This window comes from Cnephaeus nilssonii, assembly GCF_951640355.1.
Source record: "Cnephaeus nilssonii genome assembly, chromosome: 6".
Classification (NCBI taxonomy): domain Eukaryota; kingdom Metazoa; phylum Chordata; class Mammalia; order Chiroptera; family Vespertilionidae; genus Cnephaeus; species Cnephaeus nilssonii.
Genome location: NC_137077.1, coordinates 91,982,752 through 92,004,929, shown reverse-complemented (window position 1 = coordinate 92,004,929; position 22,178 = coordinate 91,982,752). Strand labels below are relative to the sequence as shown.

At 45.0% G+C, this 22,178-nt stretch overlaps 1 protein-coding gene across 4 annotated transcripts in view; it reads right to left on the bottom strand.

Annotated features, from left to right (window-relative positions):
• Positions 1 to 506: 506 nt before the first annotated feature.
• The window catches only part of WNT5B (Wnt family member 5B), a 141,481-nt gene continuing 119,809 nt past the window's right edge, over positions 507 to 22,178 (bottom strand). For all 4 annotated transcript variants that reach the window (XM_079774393.1, XM_079774392.1, XM_079774394.1 and 1 more), the window contains exon 5: positions 507 to 3,464. In XM_079774393.1, the coding sequence (XP_079630519.1) occupies positions 3,006 to 3,464 (459 nt within the window). In that variant the 3' untranslated portion in view covers positions 507 to 3,005. The remainder of the gene's footprint in view (positions 3,465 to 22,178) is intronic.

The following is a 22,178-nucleotide window of genomic DNA, read 5'->3' as shown; positions in this document are numbered from 1 at the left end:
TGTCCCCTTTTCCCTCCCATCCACCCCCTCCAGCCCACCCCCACCCCTAGCCCACTCCACCCCACTGTCTGCATCCATGGGTTATGCATATATGCATACAGGTGGTGCAGTCTTTGGACCATCAGCATGTTATCTCAGGTCCTTGTTAAAGGTGCAGACACCACCCCAGAGCAACTGAATAAAAATTTCTAGTGTTGGAGACCTAGGACTCTGCATTTTTATAGCATCTTAAGGTTTGGGACCTACTCAAGGTTTGGAGGTCCCTATCTGAAACCCAGGGGCTAGAGATCTGACTGTCATGTTCCCTTCCTGCTCTAACATTCAATGGTTCTGGGTAGAAGCTCATTTTTTTAGGTTGGTCCCCATATTCTCCAGCCACATTCCTATGTCATTACTGGCCACTTAGCAGACAACTGCCAATTCACCAGGATTTAACAAGCATGTGACAGTAACTATAACTTCTTCCCAACCTATTTTTGTTGTTGTTGTTGTTGTGTATTTTTTAAAATCCTCACCCGAGGATATTTTTCCATTGATTTTCATAGAGAGTGGAAGAAAGAGGGAAAGACAGAGAGAAATATTGATGTGAATGATACACATCCATTGGTTGGCTCCTGCACGTGCCTCAACCAGGGCCCAGGACAGGGAGGAGCCTGCAACCAAGATACGTGCCTTTGACCAAAATCAAACCCAGGATCCTTCGGTCCACAGGCAAACGCTCTATCCACTGAGCCAAACCAGCTAGGGCTTCCCAACCTATTTTAAAAATCAAGTATTTCCTAACCCTGGCGGTCAGTGGATGCAACAATCACATTGGTATTTGAACACATGACTTGCTCCCCACATCAGAAAGAAACATTAAAAATTTACTCCATTCTCTTGCCATAGGAAGATCTCAACACAATAAGATGGCCACCTCCCTTAACGAACATAGAAGTCACATTTTAGGATTGTGGACAAGTCACTCTCAACGAATTCCCTGTAGTTTCCAAGGATGAGTTGGATTTCAGCTCTTAAGCACTTGGAGCACCTGGTATAAGGTGACTCTCCATGCTCTCCACATGGTGTGGCAAAGAGCAATAATGCCAGCCAGTGTTTCAAAACCCACATTACCACTGCTGATCGGTGTGGCTGGTTAGTTTATTTAGTTAAATGCCATCTAATGAAGCCAAGGACATGGATTTGGTCTTTTGTATGCCAGCTGACTTCAACCACTTTCTTTCAGGTACCACTCGTCTTGAAAATGTTGACCACAGGAGTTTGCGAAACAGTGTGAAAACCAGTTACTGGTAAAATAACCTACACGTCATAGTCTTTGATGTCAAGTCAGAAGGTTCCCCTTTAGATACTAAAGATACAAGTAGTAGATATAGCCATGGATACCCTCAGGCAGATATCTTTTAGATTGTTTTGCAGTTATTATTATAACTCAAGTTAAAAATTCCTTAATTCCATTGTTTTCCAGGAAATGCATTCTTCTAGAATAAACAGGTGTCTCTATGTGGTTACTGGCTCACCTGAAGCCTGGGTCAATGTCTCTCCTAGTAATTCCTTCCTCCTTTTCTAGGACATACCAGCTCCCTTCCTGGACCCCTGAGTTCCGCCTTACTCTCTCTCCTGGCCCCAGCCACTGGAGTCCAAAACTGCCGGTGACAATACACAGAATCCCGCAGAGAGCATCCCCACTGCCTGTGCTTTCCCAGCGACCCCGCGAACAAACCAGGGTTAACTTGGTAGGCTGTAAACGGAGGGGGGAGGGAAAGGGAAAGTGAGGTTTAAACTTAAATCTCTGAATCCTTTTGTTCATAACAGTAATATGAATAGCTACTGTTTATTAAGTTTTTAACTTTGTGTTAGTCCTTGGGAACAGCACTTAGATGCATGACCTTATTTAATTCTGATAATGTTCTCCTGTCCTTGTCTCTGATCACCACACTAGAGCTCTGAAAAGTCTCCATTTCCTCACCCTCTTCCATATGTGCACCGTGTAGTGGGGTTCTAAGGATTAGGTCAAAAATAAGAGGAGACTCATGAAAGGTAATCGTGTGTCCAAATAAGGAAAGGGAGGAAGACTTCAGTGAAGGGTATTTAATGTCAGAGAGAAGCTGTACATCTGGGGCAGAGATGAAGAGACCATGCCAGGCCAGCCGAGCCTGACCTAGCTACGCATCCTGTCGTTCATGAGGCCTCCGCTGAGGGAGGACGTGACAGCAGCAGCATCACAAGGTTCCTCTCCCTGGTGGGAGCACAGTGCAATGTTCACTCAGTACGGTTACACACCCAGCTTTGTGCAGCTCAGGCACAAACCTTCAGTCCATGTCCATGTCTTTCCTGACATGTCAGGCCAAATGGCCCCTTGCCTCCTGGTGCAGGGAACTTGTGGCAGGAGCTAGTGATCTGTGGCGGAAGAGTCATTCTCATTGGAAAGAGGCCGAGGGAGGTGCGGGTCCCTTTGTAGTCCTGGGTCAGAGATGGCATCGGACTGCCCCTCACTTTCGCAGGTCTGCACACAGTGGAAAGGTAGGAAAGCGCTGGCCCTCTCACAGAACCCGTCAATATTCTGAGCAAGACCCTGCAGACTTCAAAGTCTAAGCTGAGCTCCTGCCGCCTTCCACGGGGCCTCTAGGCCCACAGGCTGGGGTTACAGGTCAGTCACGTACCCAACAGAGACTGCAGCCTTCCAGACAAAGTCATCTCCTTCTACCCACCACCTCTCGCCTCAAGGCCATGGTGGACAGATAGCAAATATTCTCAAGTCCCTACATCCTGAGAGTCCCCCCTGGAGGGAGGGGAAAAGACCTTGGTCCCACCCACTGGGAGCTGAGAACCTGCCAAGTCCAGTCCTCAAAGACCTCTAGCATCTCTTAAATAAGCCTTTTCTTTCCATTCTCATCTTTTAATTATCATCCATCCATTCCTTTGTACACATATAAAATAGATTTCTATAGATTTATAGATATAATCTTCTGTGCGGCAGTGGAGAGGAGGCCAGGGCGTGGTCCCGGCTACTTGCAGGCGTGCTGGTCGACGACCTCCGTGCACTTCCTGCACCTGACGAAGCAGCACCAGTGGAACTTGCAGTGGCAGCGCTCCACCTGGACGCTCTTAAACTGGTCGTAGCCGCGGCCGCAGCACATGAGCTCGCAGCCGTCCATGCCCTCCGAGGTCTTGTTGCAGAGGCGGCCCTGGGTGCCCAGGGAGCCCGTGGTCTCGTTGCGCAGGCAGTAGTCAGGGCTGGGATCCACATACACCAGGTCCTCCGGGGTGGGCTGGTTGAAGCGGCTGTTGACCAGCTCCAGCTTGCCTTTGCGGGTGATGCGCATGGCAGCGGCGCTGTCGTACTTCTCCTTCAGCTGGTCCCCCACCTTGCGGAACTCAGCCAGCTGGAGCCAGCAGGTCTTGAGGCTGCAGGACCCAGAGACGCCATGGCACTTGCAGGCTACATCTGCCATCTTATACACAGCCTGCGGGGAGGAGAAAGAAGGAAATAAGGAGAGTCCCTGATGGAAGATGTCAAGAGGGTGGCTAGAGTGGCCACAGGCCAAGTATAGAAGAGGGCAGATGGGCGGGTGGCGGGGGGGGGGGGGGGGGAGAGTAGTCTTTCAATGTAAACAAAGACTTTTCCAGGACCCTAAGTTGCTCAGATTGACAGCAAATAAAGGAGCACTACGAGGAAACATGCCGGTGAGCATGCAGCAGTCTGACCCGTGACAAGGGTGGCCTGGGGCACTTGCTACTTTATCCATTTTTAAAAAATATATTTTATTGATTTTTTTACAGAGAGGAAGGGAGAGGGATAGAGAGCTAGAAACATCAATGAGAGAGAAACATCGACCAGCTGCCTCCTGCACACCCCTACCGGGGATGTGCCCGCAACCAATGTACATGCCCTTGACCGGAATCAAACCTGGGACCCTTCAGTCCGCAGACCGACGCGCTATCCACTGAGCCAAACTGGTTTCGGCCTTTATCCATTTTTTATTACTTGAAATTTGTCACAATAAATGTGTCAGGAAAAAAAGGGATATTTCTATCTTGATCTCAAAGAAACAAATAAAAACCAACAAGATGTGTCCAGCTTCCGTATGACGTGGAGCACAAGTGAGAAAGCAGAATCCAGTCTTACAAACCTGTCACAGAAACTGCTGGCAGGCCCTGGCTAGCCAAAGCTTTCCCAGTCCTGCCGCAGCTCCTAAGAACTCAATAGTCACTAACCCCATAGAGTGAGTCATCAGGAGCTCACCATAGACCACATCATGTCCGACACCCCTGGGAGAGGCAGTGACCGTGGAGGGAAGGGGTGAGGCCGGCGCAGTGGAAGAGCAGGTCAGCAGAGGTCCATCTACAGTGGTGATTCATCTGAAATCAAATCCGCCCTGGAAGTCACTGATCCACAACAATGTGGAGCGGATTTGAACTTGGGCTATCCCAAATCAAGATGTAAAAGCAAAAGTAGACCAGGACGCTGCTGACAAAGTGCTTTCCAATGGAACCATACTGATGCATTGTGTGAAACCGCCCTGGCAGCAGGCCCAGGTTGCAGATGGCAGGATAAAAATGCAAGCCCACTGCAGCACATTTTCCTCTGCCACAGCTACTGTCACCAACTAAGTAAGGACTCATTTTTGAAGAGTTTTTCTCAGATTTCTTTTCAAGAAGCCCCAGGTTATGCCTTTATTCAGTACTATGTAGAGACCATTGCAGGTACAAGAAACAACTTACCCATCAACATATTACTATCGTCCAAACTCTTCCTGATCTTTTTTTTTTTCTGGTATGGAATTATTCCCACTATTTTATAACGGAAAAACTGAAGTTCTAGAAAGCCTCAGTAACCTGTTCAGGGCCACCCAGAAGGGACTCAGAATGCCTAGCACTTCTGCACTCCAGTCTTGGGGCTTAAAAACAGCTTAGGGTGAAGAAGGCAGGCAGGCTCCTCCCCAAGGCTTAAGGCAGCCGCACTCGGCTGGCAGCTCCAGGCCCAAGGCATAAAGGAACCAATACCCCATTCCAACAGGCACTTCAAAGACAGGGCCTGCAATTACCCTTCTGGCACAAATCCCCAGGTCTGAGCCGGAGTCTGACATTCCTCTGGAAATGGTCCTCAGACAGGGATGTCAGGCATCTGGCACTGCTGGAAGGAGGAAGCATTAAGGGCCTAAAACTGTGTACCTTGCTGCTAAGTGACTAAGGAAACAGGATAAGCATCTGCACTGGGAACAAACACTTAGTGAGATTTGGAGAAAAAGAGTCAAAGTAAGACCTCAAAGAGTAAGGATAGGAATTTTAGTAAAACAAATTCAGGAGAAAGAATGTCACTGATCCTAACTATTTAGACATTCATTCCATCCTTCCTCTAGAAAGCAAGACATTGTAGAGACATAGTATTTGTATTTTAAAATATTTTACTATTGATAATATATAAGTTCCTCTTGTAGGAGAATGGCGGGGGGAGGGGGGGAGAATCCCAATTTTTGCCCCCCCCCCAACTGAAAAAGCAATAAAATGTTTTTAAAAAATGTTTTTAGTTCTGTATCTTGCCCCTGGCAAAGCCCTCTTTAAATCCTTCTTCACTCTACCTGACTGAGCATGGTAACGACAGGAATGTCACAAAGATTAGGCAGCTTTTATCTGGAAAATGCTTGGAAGCCCTTGAGTAACAAGGCAGTATCAACCCACTGCTTTTGCTATCAATATCTAAAATGGAGTTACTAGAGAATCTTAAAGGGCAAGAGAAATTTCTTGCAAATATCCCAAGATTTACTCTGGGGTCAAGATGTCAAATCCTAGATATTCTGTGTTTGTTTGTTTGTTTTCATTTGTTTGTTTGTTTTAATCTGGTTGAAAAGTCCTGGCCGGTGTGGCCGGTGAGTGTTGCTCCACTCACCAAAGGGTTACGGGTTCGATTCCTGGTTACAGGCATGTAATTGGGTTGCGGGCTCCACACACGCGGGAGTCAATCAGTCGATGTGTCTCTCTCACATCCATGTTTTCTCTCTTTCTCTCCCTCTCTCTCCCTCCTTTCCTCCCTTTCACTCTTTCTGAAAAGCAATGGAAAAAATATACTCAGGTGAGGATTAACAACAACAACAAAAATCTGGTTGTGAAATACTTGTTCAGGGAATTTTCCATCCCTGCCACCATTTAATCCTTCCTGTGGAAAAATATCCTCCGATATTTTTTCCATTGATTTAAAAAAATTATTTTAAAATATTTTAAAATATATATATATTTTATTGATTTCAGAGAGGAAGGAAGAGGGAGAGAGAGATAGTGAATCATTGATCAGCTGCCTCCTGCACACCCCCTACTGGGGATCAAGCCTGAAACCTGGGCAAGTGGCCAGAATCAAACCCAGGACCTTTCAGTCCGCAGGTTGATGCTCTATCCACTGAGCCAAACCAGCTAGGGCCGTTGATTTTTAGAGAGGGTAGTAGAAGGGAGGGACAGAGAGAGAAAGAGAGAAACATCGATGTGAGAAAGACACATCAAATGGTTGTCTCCTGCATGTGGGGTGCCGGGAACAAACCTGGGGCTCTTTGGTGCGCCGGCCAATCCTCTAACCACTGAGGCACACTGGCCAGGGCCTTTGGAACTTTTTTATGTACCGGTAGGTGTGAGGAGGTGGAAGATGAATAACTTTGGCCTCAGATGATGAATAATGGCTGAGGCCTATTCCTTGAGAAAAGGGTAAAAAATGGACAAGAATTCCCAACCTGGGGGGTCCAAGATGGTGGCAGAGTAGGTGGATGTCACATTCACCTCCTCCCAGGACCAAACTGGGATTACAACCAGAATATAGAGCAAGAAACCTGAATCACCAACTGAAGACAAGCTGAAGAGAAGTCTTACAACAAGGATTGCAGCAGAGGCCACAGTGAGACTGGTAGAAAGGGCAGAGATGTGAAAAGGGCTGGCCCCACTGCCACGGGCAGTGGCTGAGGTTTGAGAGGGATATCTAGGCTTTGGGGGGTTCCCCTGAGAAGCATGAGGTCTCAGTCCCAAGCCATGCTCCCCAGCCCAGAGCACTGGACTGGGAAGAGGTGCCCATATCACACTGGCTGTGAAAACCAGCAGGGATTCTGTCTGCCAGGGAGAGACGGGAGTCTGCTAGAGACACAGGCACCCTCTTAAAGGGCCAAAGCACCAAATCTCATTGACAGACACGTACCCTGGGCTCCAGCAGAGGGAGGGTGGAGCAGACTAGAGTTGTGTGAGGAGAGACTGGGATTTGTGGCTCTGGGGAGGGAGCTAAAGGGACAGGATTCCTGTGCTGAGTCCCCCTCCCACACTATAGACGCCATCTTTCTTGGATGGAGCACTCCCCGCCGTACAACATCAGCCTAGGGAAAAGCAACAGCTCCACCCTTTGGAATCCCTCTCACCCTACCCTGGAGAGCTTGTGCCATGCTGAGGAGTCGGCTGCCTGACCTGGGGTGCAGAGGTCAAGCAGACTCAGGGGGCATCAATGACTAAGTTCTATGGCTTTGAATGGGGGCCATTCCCACTACTTTCCCACGAGCCTGACTGGTGCCACCCCCTCATGGGAGATCCACTAGCCCCACTCTCTGGACTTGTGGCAGCCCCGACCCTCCAGACTCCTGGTGGCTCCACTCTGCCAAGATCTGGGTAGAATCCAGGACTGACTGAGTTGTGTAACTCTGGGTTAGGAGGCCACCTTCCCCCCCGCCCACCCCACCCCCGCACCTACTCCCAAGCCTGACTGGCACCTCCCACTCATGGAGATAAACTAACCCCACCCTCCCAACTCCCAGTGGCCCCAAGAGGCTGATCGGGTTCCTGGCAGACTATGGGACAGACTGAGTTGTATGGCTCTAGGACAGGGGCCATTTCCCCCTCGCATGCATGACCAGTGCAGAGCTCTCCATTCACGCAGCCCAATTTTGATATGGTCGGGCCTGATAAACTCTGCTGGCCTCACCCTGACGACTCCGAGACCACACCACATAGGTGTGCCAGCACCCAGTAGGTGACAGCTAGACTTGGTATAGCCTGGGACATTTGCTGAGTGGACTCAGACCCAGCACTGGCACTGAGTTTGAACCTGTAATATCTGGTGAACACCACTCGCCCCTACTTGGTGACTCATTGAGAACCTACCTCATGGAACTCAAGTACCGCCAGAGGCTCTTTCAGGACTGAGACTAACAGGCAGCTGGCAGGAACAGGCAGACAGAAGTAGATCTCCCAGGCAAGTGCTCATAAAAGCTGGACTTAGTGGGCAGCTTGGTCCTTCCCACGAACACACAGGCCAAGCAGAGGTAGCTACAAACTATGGGTTGCTGGATAACTTCAAACAGGTCGCTCAGGACCAGTCACAGGCAGTGTCTGATATTGGCTTGCACCAGAGTCCCTCCCAAGAGGCCCCAGAACCAACACACCCAGTGGCCAGCTTCAGACAACATCAGAGCAGGAACCAATTAGCTTCACAAGTGGCATATCCAAAGGGAGATCTCAGAAGGCGCCAGACCCTGCTGAGGTGAATTCTGCTCCATGTGGTCAGCACCTGCACAGCAGCTTGTACACTGTGTTTGGGATTGATCCTTACAGTGAGCTAGCCTGAGGGTTTACCCCATGCATGAATAGGCCAATAGCAATCAAGACTCAATTAAAACAGGAGGGTCCACATAACCCATACAAGGGACATTCCTAGGACACCCAGTGCAGATGATCAAGGTGACTGTATCACTGGGTCCCCCAAAACTCTTATTACATAAGGCCACCCTACCAAGACTGGGAATCATAGCAGTCACAATTTCTATGTAACTAATACATAGAAACAAACACAAACAGGCAGCCAAACTGGGGAGATTAAAAAAAAAAATGCCACAAATGAAAGCACAGAAAAGACCTTAAAGAAATGGAGGCAAGCAATTCATCAGATATAGAGTTCAAAAATAATTGTTATAAGAATGCTCAAAGAATTTAGTGAGAACTACTACAGCATGAAAAAGGACATAGAAACAATAAAAAAGAACCAGTCAAAAATGAAGAATACACTTGAAGAAATAAATAGTAGGTTGGGTGAAGCAGATGATTAAATCAGTGATTTGGAAGACAAAGTAAATATAAACAACAATACCCAGTCAGAGGAGTACAAAGAAAAAAGAACTTTAATAAATGAGGATAGTTTAAGGGACTTTGGGGACAACATGAAGTGTAACAACATCTGCATCACAGGGGTATGAGAAGAAGTGAGAGAACAAGGGGTCAAGAACCTACTGATCAAGAACTTCCCTAACCTGATGAAGGAAAATGACACGCAAATCCAGAAAGCTCAGAGAGTTCTAAACATAAACAAGATGGACCCAAACCAAGACACAACATAATTAAAATGGCAAAGGTTAAAGACAAAGAGAGAATCTTAAAAGCAGCAAGAGAAAGACAGTTATCTACAAGGGACATCTCATAAGACCTTCAGCTGATTTCTCAACAGAAACATTTCAAGCCAGAAAGTATGGACATGAAATATTCAAAGTGATGAAAAGCAAGGACCTACAACCAATGCTACTTTATTCATCAAGGCTATCATTTAAAATTGAAGGAGAAATAAAGAACTACCCAGACAAAAAAAGCTAAAGGAGTTTGTTACCACCAAACCAGTATTACAGAATGTGTTAAAGGGTCTTCTTTAAGAAGAACACACACACACACACACACACACACACACACACACACACACACCAAGGAACATAGTTAAAAGAATAAAATGGCAATAAAAATGTACCTATCAATAATCATTTACCCTGGCCAGTATGGCTCAGTGGTTAAGCATCAGCCTATGAACCAAGAGATCACAGTTTGATTCCGGTCAGGGCACATACCTGGGTTGTGGGCTCAATCCCCATAGGGGACATGCAGGAAGTGGTTGATCAATGATTCTCTCTCATCATTGATGTTTCTCTCTCTCTCTCTCCCTCTCCCTTCCTCTCTGAAATCAATAAAGATATATTTACAAAAATAACACTAATCATTTTAAATATAAATGCTTAAATATTCCAATCAAAAGACACAGGGGAACTGAATGAACAAGAAAACAAGACCAGTATATATGCTGTCTACAAAAGACACACATAAGAACAAAAGACACATGATACATACAGACTAAAAGTAAATAGATGGAAAAAGATATTTCGTGCAAATGGAAAGGAAAAAGAAGCTGGGGTAGCAATACTTATATCTGACAAAATAGACTTTAAAACAAAGGCTATAGTAAGAGACAAAGAAGGAGACTACATAATGATAAAGGGAACAATCCAACAAGAGGATACAACCCTTGTGAACATTTATGCACCCAACATAGGAGCACCTCAGTGTATAAAGCAAATCACCTGTCCCAGTGGTTGAACATTGACCCATGAACCAAGAGGCTACCCATTCAACTCTAGGTCAGGCACAACCTCCAGTATGGGACATGCAGGAGGCAGCTGACTGATGATGCTTCTCTCTCATTGATAGACAGTAATACAGTCATACTAAGGGATTTTTAATACCCTACTGACATCAAAAAATGAACAAGGAAACAGTGGCCTTAAATGACACACTATATCAGATAGATTTATTTATATCTTCAGTGCATTTCACCCAAAGCAACAGAATATACATTATTTTCAAGTGTACATGGAACATTTTCTAGCATAGACACGAAACAAACCTCAATAAATTTAAGAAGATTGAAATAATATCAAGCATCTTCTCTGACCAAAATGGTATAAAACTAGAAATCAATCACAAGATAAAACTAGAAAACACACAAAGACATGGAGACTAAATAACATATCACTAAACAACAAATGGGTTAATAATGAGATTAAGAAAGAAATCCAAAGATACTGTGAAACAAATGAAAATCTATGGGACATAGCAAAAGCAGTCCTAAGAGAAAAATTCATAGCATTACATGCCTACCTCAAGAAACAAGAAAAATCTCAAATAAAGAATCTAACATTACACTTAAAAGAACTAGAAAAAGAACAATAAACAAAGCCAAAGTGAGTAGAAGAAAGGAAATACCAAAGATCAGAGCAGAAACAAACAAAATAAAGTCTAAAAAAGCAATATAAAAGATCAATGAAACCAAGAGCTGGTTCTTTGCAAAGATAAACAAGATCTACAAACCTTTAACCAGACGCATCAATTTAAAAAGAGAAGAGAGAACCTAAATAAATAATATTAGAAGTGAAAAAGGAGAAGTAACAACTGACTCCACAGAAATACAAGTGATTGTAAGAAAATATATGCCAACAAATTGGACAATCTAGATAAAATGGTTAAATTCCTAGAAACATATAATCTTCTAGAAGTAAATCAGGAAGAATCAGAAAATCTGAATAGACAAATTACAAGTAGTGAAATTGAAGCAGTAATAATAATTTAAAAAAAAAGACTCACAACAAACAAAAGTCCTGGACTGTATGGCTTCACAGGTGAATATTACCAAACATTCAAAGATGAATTAACATCTATACTCCTCAAACTATTACAAAAAATTCGAAAGAAAGGAGACTCCCAAGCTCATTTTATGAGGCCAGCATCATCTATACTATTAAAAGGGTAATATGCAAATTGGTCAGGACACCCTCACAGTAATGACTGAACAGAAGGCTGCATGGGGTGACCAGGCCGGCAGGGGGGTTAGTGAGGGACGACCAAACGACTAAACAGCAGGCTGTGTGGGGCGACCAGGCCGGCAGGAGGTGCAGTTGGGGGCGACCAGGCCAGCACGGGGGGGCAGTTGGGGGCGACCAGGCAGGCAGAGGGGGGCAGTGAGGGGCGACCAGGCCAGTGGGGGGGGGCAGTTGGGGGTGACCAGGCTGGTAGGGGGGCAGTTGGGGACGACCAGGCTGGTAGGGGGGGCCTGTTGGAGGTGGCCAGGCCAGCAGGATGGCAGTTGGGGGTGACCAGGCTGGAAGGGGGGGAAGTGAGGGGTGACCAGGCCGGCAGGGGAGGCAGTAAGGGGCGACCAGGCTGGCTGGGGGGGGGCAGTGAGGGGCTACCAGGCTGGCGGGGGGGGCAGTTAGGGGCAATCAGGCCGGCAGGCAGAGGCAGTTAGAGGTGATCAGGCTGGCAGGGGGGGCAGTTAGGTGTGATAAGGCAGGCAGGCAGGTGAGCAGTTAGGAGCCAGCGGTCCTGGATTGTGAGAGAGATGTCCGACTGCCGGTTGGACATCTCCCCGAGAGGTCCCGGATTGGAGAGGGTGCAGGCTGGGCTGAGGGGACCGCCCCCCCATGTACGAATTTCGTGCACTGGGCCTCTAGTCCTATATAACAAAGAGCTAATATGCTAATTAGGCCAGAAAGCGGAATGACCAGTGCGTGGGGGGAGGGGCTGTGAGGCAGCTGTGGTTGCGAGGGCCTACGCTTGCACAAATTTTGTGCATCGGGCCTCTAGTCCTAATTATAAAACCAGATAAAGACACTACAAAGAATGAAAATTATAGGCCAATATCCCTGATGAACATAGACGCTAAAATCCTCAACAAAAATATTAGCACACCAGATCCAGCAATATATCAAGTGGGATTTATTCTAGGGATACAAAGTTGGCATAATATCTGCAAATCAATAAATGTTACAAAACATAAACAAAAGATAAAAATCACATGATCATACCAATAGATGCAGAAAAAGTCTTTGATAAAATTCAGCATACATTTACGATAAAAACTCTCAGAAAAGTAGAAACAGAGGAAACATATCTCAACATAATAAAGGCCATATATGACAAACCCATAGCCAACATCATACTCAATGGGCAAAAACTAAAACCATTTCCCCTTAAACAGGATCAAGACAGGGATGTCTGCTTTCACCACTCTTATTCAAAACAGTACAGGAAGTCCTAGCCACAGTGATCAGATTAGAAGAAATAAAAGACATCGAAATTGGAAAGGAAAAAGTAAAACTGTCATTAGTTGCAGATGACATGTTAAAGATTCCACCAAAATACTACCACAACTGAAAACTGAATTCAGTGAAGTGGCAGGATACCAAATAAACATCCAGAAATAAGTTGCATTTTTATACATCAGTAATGAACTATCAGAAAAGGAAACTAAGTGTGTTCTCCCTCCTGGGAGCATGCCCATGCCTTTCCCTACTCCCTCTGCATCCCCCACATGCGTGCCTCGCCTAAACTCTAAGGGACCCTACAGACTTGCAACCAGGAGAGCAATGGGCATTGGCAGCTCACTCCGGGCTAATCCCCTGAACCTGTCTCCAAGGCCCCATTTTCTCTGACTTTACACTGAGATGACAGCAGCCTCAACTTGGCTCACTTCTTTCACTGTGACTTATTGCTCAGTGAGCCAAAGCCACCCCATCTAGGCTCTTTCCTGTTGCTTCTTCTATCCTAAGCCTTTCCTTGTTTCACTGTCCCTAACTTTAACCCTTTGCACTCGCTTGCTTTTGTCTCAATTCCTTTATTCTAATGCTAACCGTGTCGAGTGACACTCGACATCCGAGTGCAAAAGGTTAATAAATATATTATCAAAATTTAAAAAAATGAAATTAAGAGAACTATCCCATTTACAATTGCATTTAAAAAATCTAGGAATACATTTAACCAAATGATGTAAAAGACCTGTACTCAGAAAATTATGACACTGAAGAAAAAAGTTGAAGAAAATAAAAAATAGGTGGAAGCATATTGTGTGCTCATGGATAGTAAGAATTAACACCATTAAAATGTCTATACTATCAAAAGCAATATGTAGGTTCAACACAATTCCTATCAAAATATCAAAAGCATATTTCACAGAACTAGAACAAATATTCCAAAATTCTATATGGAACCACAAAAGAATAGCCACAACAATCTTAAGAAGAAAGAACAAAGTTGGAGGAATGATGCTATCTGATATCAAACTATACTACAAGGCCATAGTAATCAAAATAGCATGGTACTGGCATAAAAACAGACATATACATCAATGGAACAGAATAAAAAGCCCAGAAACAACCCCATGCCTTTGTGCTCAATTAATATTTGACAAAGGAGGCAACATATACAATGGGGTAAAGATAGTCTATTCAATAAATTGTGTTGGGAAAATTGGACAGATATGTGCAAAAAAAAAAAAAAAAAAGAAAGAAAGAAAGAAACTAGACCACCTTCTTACACCATACAGAAGAATAAACTTGAAATGGATTAAAAGACTTAAATATTAGACTAAAAATAATAAGAATCCTAGAAGAAAACTTAGGCAGTAAAATCTCAGGCAGTAAAATTTCTTGTTGCAAGATGGTTTCTGATATATCCCCTCAATCAAGGGAAATGAAGGAAAAAATAAATGGGACTACATCAAACTAAAACATTTTTGCACAGCAAGGAAACATCAACAAAATGAAAAGACAACCCACTGAATGAGAGGACATAATTGCCAATAACACATCTGATAAGGAGTTAATATCAAAAATTTATAAAGAACTTAAATCATAACACCAAAAAAACAAATAATCCAATAAAAAAAATGAGCAAAGGACCTGCATAGACACTTCTCTGAAGAGGACATACAGATGGCTAATATACACATGAAAAGATGCTTAATGTCACTGATCAACAGAGAAATGCAAATTAAAACAACAATGAGATATTACCTCACACCTGTCAGAATGGCTATCCTATATAATAAAGAGGTAATATGCAAATTGACCAACACTCCAACACACAAGATGGCCACCCCCATGTGGACACAAGATGGCCGCCACAAGATGGCCAGCAGGGGAGGGCAGTTGTGGGTGATCAGGCCAGCAGAAGAGGGCAGTTGGGGGCGATCAGACCTGAAGGGGAGGGCAGTAGTGGGCGATCAGGCCGGCAGAGGAGGGAAGTTGGGGGCGACTGGGCCTGCAGGGAAGGGCAGTTGAGGGGCACCCAGGCCTGCAGGGGAGAGTAGTTGGGGGGGACCAGGCCTGCAGGGGAGGACAGTTCGGGGGGACCCAGGTCTTCAGGGGAGGGCAGTTTGGGGGGACAAGGCCTGCAGGGGAGGGCAGTTAGGGGCGACCAGGCCTGCAGAGGAGGACAGTTGGGGGGGACCCAGGCCTGCAGGGGAGGTCAGTTGGGGGCGACCAGGCCTGCAGAGGAGGACAGTTGGGGGGGACCCAGGCCTGCAGGGGAGGGCAGTTAGGGGCAACCAGGCTAGCAAAGGAGGGCAGTTAGGGGCAATTGGGCTGGCAGGGGAGCAGTTAGGCGTCGATCAGGCTGGCAGGGGAGTGGTTAAGGGGTGATCAGGCTGGCAGGCAGAAGCAGTTAGGGGCAATCAGGCAGGCAAGTGGTTGGGAGCCAGCAGTCCTGGATTGTGAGAGGGATCCCAGATTGGAGAGGGTGCAGGCTGGGCTGAGGGACACACACCCCCTGCACGAATTTCATGCACCAGGCCTCTAGTCATCAATAAATCAACAAGCAACAAGTAATGGTGAGGATATGGGGGAAAAAGGAACCCATGTGCACTATTGCTGGGAATGTAGATTGATGCAGCAACCGTGGAAAGCAGTATGGAGTTAACTCAAAAAATTAAACCTGGAATTTTCTTACCCAGGGATTCCACTTCTGGGAATATATCTGAAGAAATCTAAAACATTAATTTGAAAGAATATATGCACCCCATATGTTCATTGCAGCATTATTTACAACAAGAGGCCTGATGCATGAAATTTGTGCAAGAGTAGGCCTTCTTTCCCCTGGCTGCTGGCACCGGCTTCCCTCTGGCATCCGGGACCCGGGCTTCCCTCCAGCACCCAGGACCCGGACTTCCCTCTGGACACTGGCAGGCACCCGGGACCTGGCTTCCCTTGCAGCCCCGGCTTTGTCTGGAAGGTCATCTGGAAGGACGTCCAGAAGGACATCTGTTCTGATTAGCACATTATGCTTTTATTATTATAGATAGCCAAGATTTGGAAACAGCCCAAGTGTCCATCAGTAGATGAGTGGACAAAAAAGCTGTGGTACATTTACACAATGGAATACTACTCGGCCATAAAAAAGAAGGAAACCCTTGCCCTTTGGGACAGCATGGATGGATCAGGAGAGCATTATGCCAAGTGAAATAAGCCACTCAGAGAATTACAAGTACCATATAATTTCACTCATAAGTGGAATCTAATGAACAAAATAAGCTAACAAACAAAATAAAAACAGACTCATTGATAGAGAACAGAATAACAGCTGCCAGTGGAAAGGGGGGTGCAGGGTGGGTGTAAAAGGTGAAGGATTAACAGGGGGAAAAAACATCATATGGATTAAAAATGGTGGCGGAGTAAGTGGATGCTACACAGACACTCTCCCAGGACCAAACTGGAACTACAACTAAAATACAAAAAAAAACACCCTGAAAAATAAACTGCAGGCTAGCTAGAGAGAACCCTGGTAACCAAAGATAGAAAATGGAGACGGCATAGAGACTGGTAGGAAGGGTGAAGGCCTGAAAGGGCTGGAAGGACTCCCACAGAGAGCAGCTGAGGGTCTGGAGAGCTATCTCAGCTGTAGGGGGTTGCCACTGAGAATTCTGGGGTCTATTCCCCAAGCTGCCCGCCCCCCGCCCCCAGCCGAGAGCACCAGAACTGAGAAAGGTGCACACATAACATCTGGCTGTGAAAAGCAGCAGGGTTGCTGTCTGCCAGGGAAAGGCGGCTGGAAATGCAGGCACCCTCTCAGAGTGCCAATGCACAAAATTCCATGAGCAATCACTCCCCTTGTGTCTGGCAGAGGGAGGGCAGAATGGATGGGAGTAGTGTGAACAGAAGCCAGGGTTGGGGGCTCTGGGGTTACAGATCAGAACGCAGACACCCCAGTTTCCTGCTCTGCGTGCTGCGGAGGTCATCTTTCTCAGGCAGACCTCTGCTATCTAGGAGATGTTTGCCTGGGGGGAAGACAGTTGACCAACCCTATTGGAAAAGACCTTGGCCCATGATGTGGAGTTTCTGAGGCCCATTAAGAGACTGAGAATAACAAGTAGCCTTCAGGCGGAAGCAATTGTCCAACCCCGTTGAAAAAATATCTTGCCACACCTGTGGATGATTGCCTGAGGGCTACTAAAGACTGAATCCAATCAGTCTCCAGGCAGAGTGGTCTCTGGAGGCTTTGAGTCTTTGCCTGATGTAGTTAGACAGAAACAGTGTTTCACACTGTCCTGCACTAGAGACTGAGAGGTGTAGCAGATATACCTAATACATAGTCACAAACACAGACAGGCATCAATAATGAGGAGACAAAGAAACAACCCACAAATGAAAAAACAAGAGAATTCTCCAGAAGTGATAAATGAAACAGATATAAGAAATTTACCTGATACAGACTTCAGAATAATGATGGCAAAGACAGCATGAGAAAAGATACAGTAACTATGAAAATGGAAATAAAGAATGACATAGCACAAATAAAAGACACATTGGAAGGAATACACAGGAGATTAGGAAAAACTGAGGATCAAATAAGTGAATTAGAAGACAGGGTTGAAAAAAAAATCACTCAATCAGAAAACCAAAAAGAAAGAAACAATTAAAAACCAGGAGGACAGCTTAAGGGAGCTGTGGGACAACGTGAAAGATAACAATATTTGAAAAGCAGGAGTGCCAGAAAAGGGAGAAAGGGATAGAGAAAGTGTTTGAAGAAATAATGGCAGAAAATTTCCCTAACCTGGTAATGGAAAAAGTCACACAAGTTCAGGAGATACAGAGAACTCCAAGCAAAAAGAACCCAAAACAGGCCTACACCCAGACACATCATAATTAAAATGCCAAAAATTAAAGACAAAGAGAGAATCTTAAAGGCAGCAAGAGAAAAGCAAACTGTTACTTACAAAGAAGCTCCCATAAGGTTCACACCTGATTACTCATCAGAAACTCTACAGGCCAGAAGGGAATGGCATGAAGTCCTCAAGGTAATGGAAAGCAAGGATCTGAAACCAAGATTACTATATGCAGCAAGGCTATCATTCAATATAGACAGTCAAATAAAGAACTTCCCAGTCAAAAAAAGGCTACCAGAGTACATCACCACCAAGCCTGCATTACAAGAAATGCTAAAGGGACTGCTGTAATGAGAAGGAGAAATAGAGAGAGAAACCTAGGCATACAGAATTAAAATAGCAATAAATAAGTACCTCTCAATAATAACCCTAAATATAAATGGATTAAATGCTCCAATCAAAAGACAAATGGTAGCTGAATGGATATGAAAATGTGACCCAACTATGTGCTGTCTACCTCAGAACAAAAGACTCACACAGGATGACAGTGAAGAGATGGAAAAAATTTTTTCCATGCAAATGGAAAAGAAAAAAAGGCTGGGGTAACAATACACTTATCTGACAATACAGACTTCAAAATGAAGGCCATCACAGGAGACAACAAAGGTCACTACATAACACTAAAGGGATCAATCCAACAAAAGAATATCACCTTGGTAAACATGTATGCACCCAATATAGGAGCACCTAAATACTTCTTTTTTTTTAAATGTATTTTTATTGACTTCCAAGAGAGGAAGGGAGAGAAAGAAAGATAGAAAGATGAGAGATGATGAAAAAGAATCATTCATCGGTTGCCTCCTGCACGTCCCGTACTGGGGATTGAGCCCGCAATCCAGGCATGTGCCCTTGATCAGAATTGAACCTGGGACCCTTTAGTCTGCAGGTGGACGTAGAAGCACCTAAATATATAAAAAACTTCTAGAGGACGTTAAGGGAGAGATGGACAACAATACAGTCAGAGTAGGGGCTTTAACACCCCACTGACTTCACTGGATAGATCTTCCAGATAAAAAATTAACAAAGTAACATTGACTCTAAAGGACACACTGGATTAGATGGATTTAATTGACATTTATAGAACACTAGGGGCCCAGTGCACAAATTTGTGCACCTTGAAAGGAACTGTGGGCTGCTAGACTGCGGTGGGCACAGGGGCGGGTCTCAGCCCATCCTCCGCGGCCCCGCCCGGACCCTCCTGCTGTGGTCCCCAGTCCCCTATCTGCCAGCAGCCTCGTTCCCCCTGCTGCCACTCCCATGTGCTGACAGTGTTGGCCCCACTCGCACCCGCTGGCGGCGCGGAGCAATTGGGGCTGGCGCCAGCAGCAGGTGCAGTCAGTGGGTGCAAGTGGGACCAGCGTCGTCAGCGGGTGCGAGTGGCGGCTACTGCCCCGATGGCCCCTCAGGAGCAGGGGGAGGTGGAGAAGCGCTGAGGGGCAATTGGGGCCAGCAGCTGCCACTCGCACCCACTGATGGTTTTGAGTGATTGGGGCTGGCGCTAGGCGCCGGCAGCAGGTGCGAGCAGTGGCTCCGGTGTCAGCAGCAGGTGCGAGCGCCAGGTGGGTCTGCGGCGTGCAGGAGCAAAGAATTTTCAGTAACCACCAGAGGCTCGCCCTGATGACAGTGACCGGTGCCCCACCTTGGTCTGGTGCCCCTGCTCACCTGCTCCACCATCCCGCTGCAGCTGATACCCGCATGTTCCACACTCTGGCGCCTGCTGCTGACGCCTGCCATGTTCCGCATGCGCCCCCTGGTGGTCATCACACATCATAGCAACTGGTTGTTCAGTTGTTCCACCATTCAGTCTATTTGCATATTAGGGTTATATATATATATATAAATATATGTGTGTGTGTGTGTGTGTGTGTGTGTGTGTGTGTGTATATATATATATATATATATATATATATATATATATATATATATATTCCACCCCAAAGCTGCAGAATATACATTCTTCTCAAGTGCACATGGGTCATTCATAAAGATGGACCACATGTTAAGACACAAAACAAGTCCCTACAAGTTCAAGAAGATTGAAATCATATCAAGCGTCTTTTCAGATCACAGTGGAATGAAATTAGAAATCAACTACAGTAGAAACACCCAAAAACATTCAAACACATGGATGCTAAATAGCATGTTATTAAACAACTAGTGGCCCACTGCATGGATCCATGCACATTGAAAGGAAATTAATTAGAAGAAATATTTTAATATAGCTATTTGTCCTTTCTCTATAATAGAAGTGTCAGAGATAAAATAAAATTAGTAAAATGTATCTGAAAATAATATATAAATTGATTAATAATCATGACGCCGGCTTCTTTCAGCTTCAGAGGTACGTTGTGCCAATAGTTGGTCTTCAGACATATTGTGTCAAAGACAACACTTCCTTTCAGCTTCAGAATGTCAACAAAAACAACCAAATTCATGATCAACAATGACAGATTGAAACACAAGAATGCGATTGGCACCAGAGAGAGCTTTATACGTATCGTGCATGCACGAGTCAATGTTTATTTTTAAATTGCCAGTGTGTGTCATATGTACCAGCTGGTCAGTCAGTCGGATGGACGTATGGTTGGTCACTTAGCCTTTTATAAATATAGATGAATGGGTTACCAATAAGATCAAGAACGATACCAAAAACTTCCTGGAAACAAATGAAAATGAACACACAACAACCCCAAACCTCTGAGACACAGCAAATGCAGTCTTGAGAGGGAAGTTCACAGCACTACAGGCCTACCTCAAAAAAAAAAAAAAACCACAAAACAAAACAAAACAAAAAAACAAGAAAAATTAACAATAAACTATTTAACTCTACAACTTAAAGAATTATAAAGAGAACAACAACAACAAAAAAAAAACCAGAGTAACCAGAAGGAAGGAAATAATAAATATTAGAACAGAAATAAATGACATAGAAATGAAAAAACGATGAAAAAAAAATCAATGAAACCAAGAGCTGGTTCTTTGAAAGGATAAACAAGATTGATGAACCGTTAGCTAGACTCACGAAGAAACAAAGAGAGAGGACTCAAAATAAATAAATTCAGAAATGAAAGCAGAGAGGTAACCACTGACGCCACAGGAATACAAGAATTGTAAGAAAATACTATGAACTATATGCCAACAAGCTGGACAATGTTGATGAAATGGACAAATTCCTAGAAAAACCCTGTCTCCCAAAACTGAATGAGGAAGAATCAGAAAACCTGAATAGGCCAGTAACAACTGGGAAAATAGAAGCAGTAATCAAAAAACTCCCAGCAAACAAAAGCCCAGGTCCCGATGGCCTCACAGGGAAGTTTCACCAAACATTCAAAGAAGTAACACCCATACTCCTCAAACTATTCCAAAAAATCCAAGAGGAAGGAACATTTCCAACCTCCTTTTATGAGGCCAGAATTATCCTAATTCCAAAACCAGACCAATAACATGCCAATATCCCTGATGAACATAGATGCTAAAATCTTCAACAAAATATTAGCAAATTGGATCAACAATATATCAAAAAGATCATACACCATGACCAAGTGGGATTTATTCTGGGGATGCAAGGCTGGTACAATATTCACAAATCAATAAATGTGATATATCACATAAACAAATTGAAAGACAAAAATCACATGATCATATCAATAAATGCATAAAAATCATTCGACAAAATCCAACACCCATTTTTTAAAATCCGTATCTTTTCCTTTTCCTTTACTGAGTTCTTTTTTTTTTTTTCTTTTTAAAATGATTCTTTATTGTTGAAAGTATTCTCCTATCTCATTTTTCAATGTCCTGTAGTTTTCTGAGTACAGGTCTTTTGCCTTCTTGGTTAAGTTTATTCTTAAGTATCTTAATTTTTTGTTGAAATGCTAAATGGAATTGTCTGTTTAGTTTCTCTTTCTGAGAATTCATTATCCTATATAATAAAGAGCTAATATGCTAATTAGACCGAATAGCAGAACGACCATCCGGACAACCTTCCGGATGAAGCTAGGGCTGCAAAGGCCAGCAAAGGCTGCAAGGGGCTGTGAGGGCCGAGCCCCTTGCACAAATTTTGTGCATCGGGCCTCTAGTCGACCAAACAACTGGTCGCTATGATGCCTACTTACAACCAGGGGGCAGATGCTCAACACAGGAGCTGCCCCTGGTGGTCAATGTGTTCCCACAGTGTCAGCTGACTGATGGGCGCCAGAAGCAGGGCGCCAGAAGCAGGGCTCACGGCTGGCTGCCGCAGCCCAGAGACCACAGCGGAGCAGCAGTGAGCCTACCGAGTGGAGGCAGGCACAGCTGGGCCGGGATGAGCAGGAGTGGCAGACAGGAGCAGCAGGCGGTGTTGGACTGCCGGCTTAGGCCCAATCCCCACAGGCTATGCCAAGGGACCCCACCAGTGCACAAATGCATGCACCAG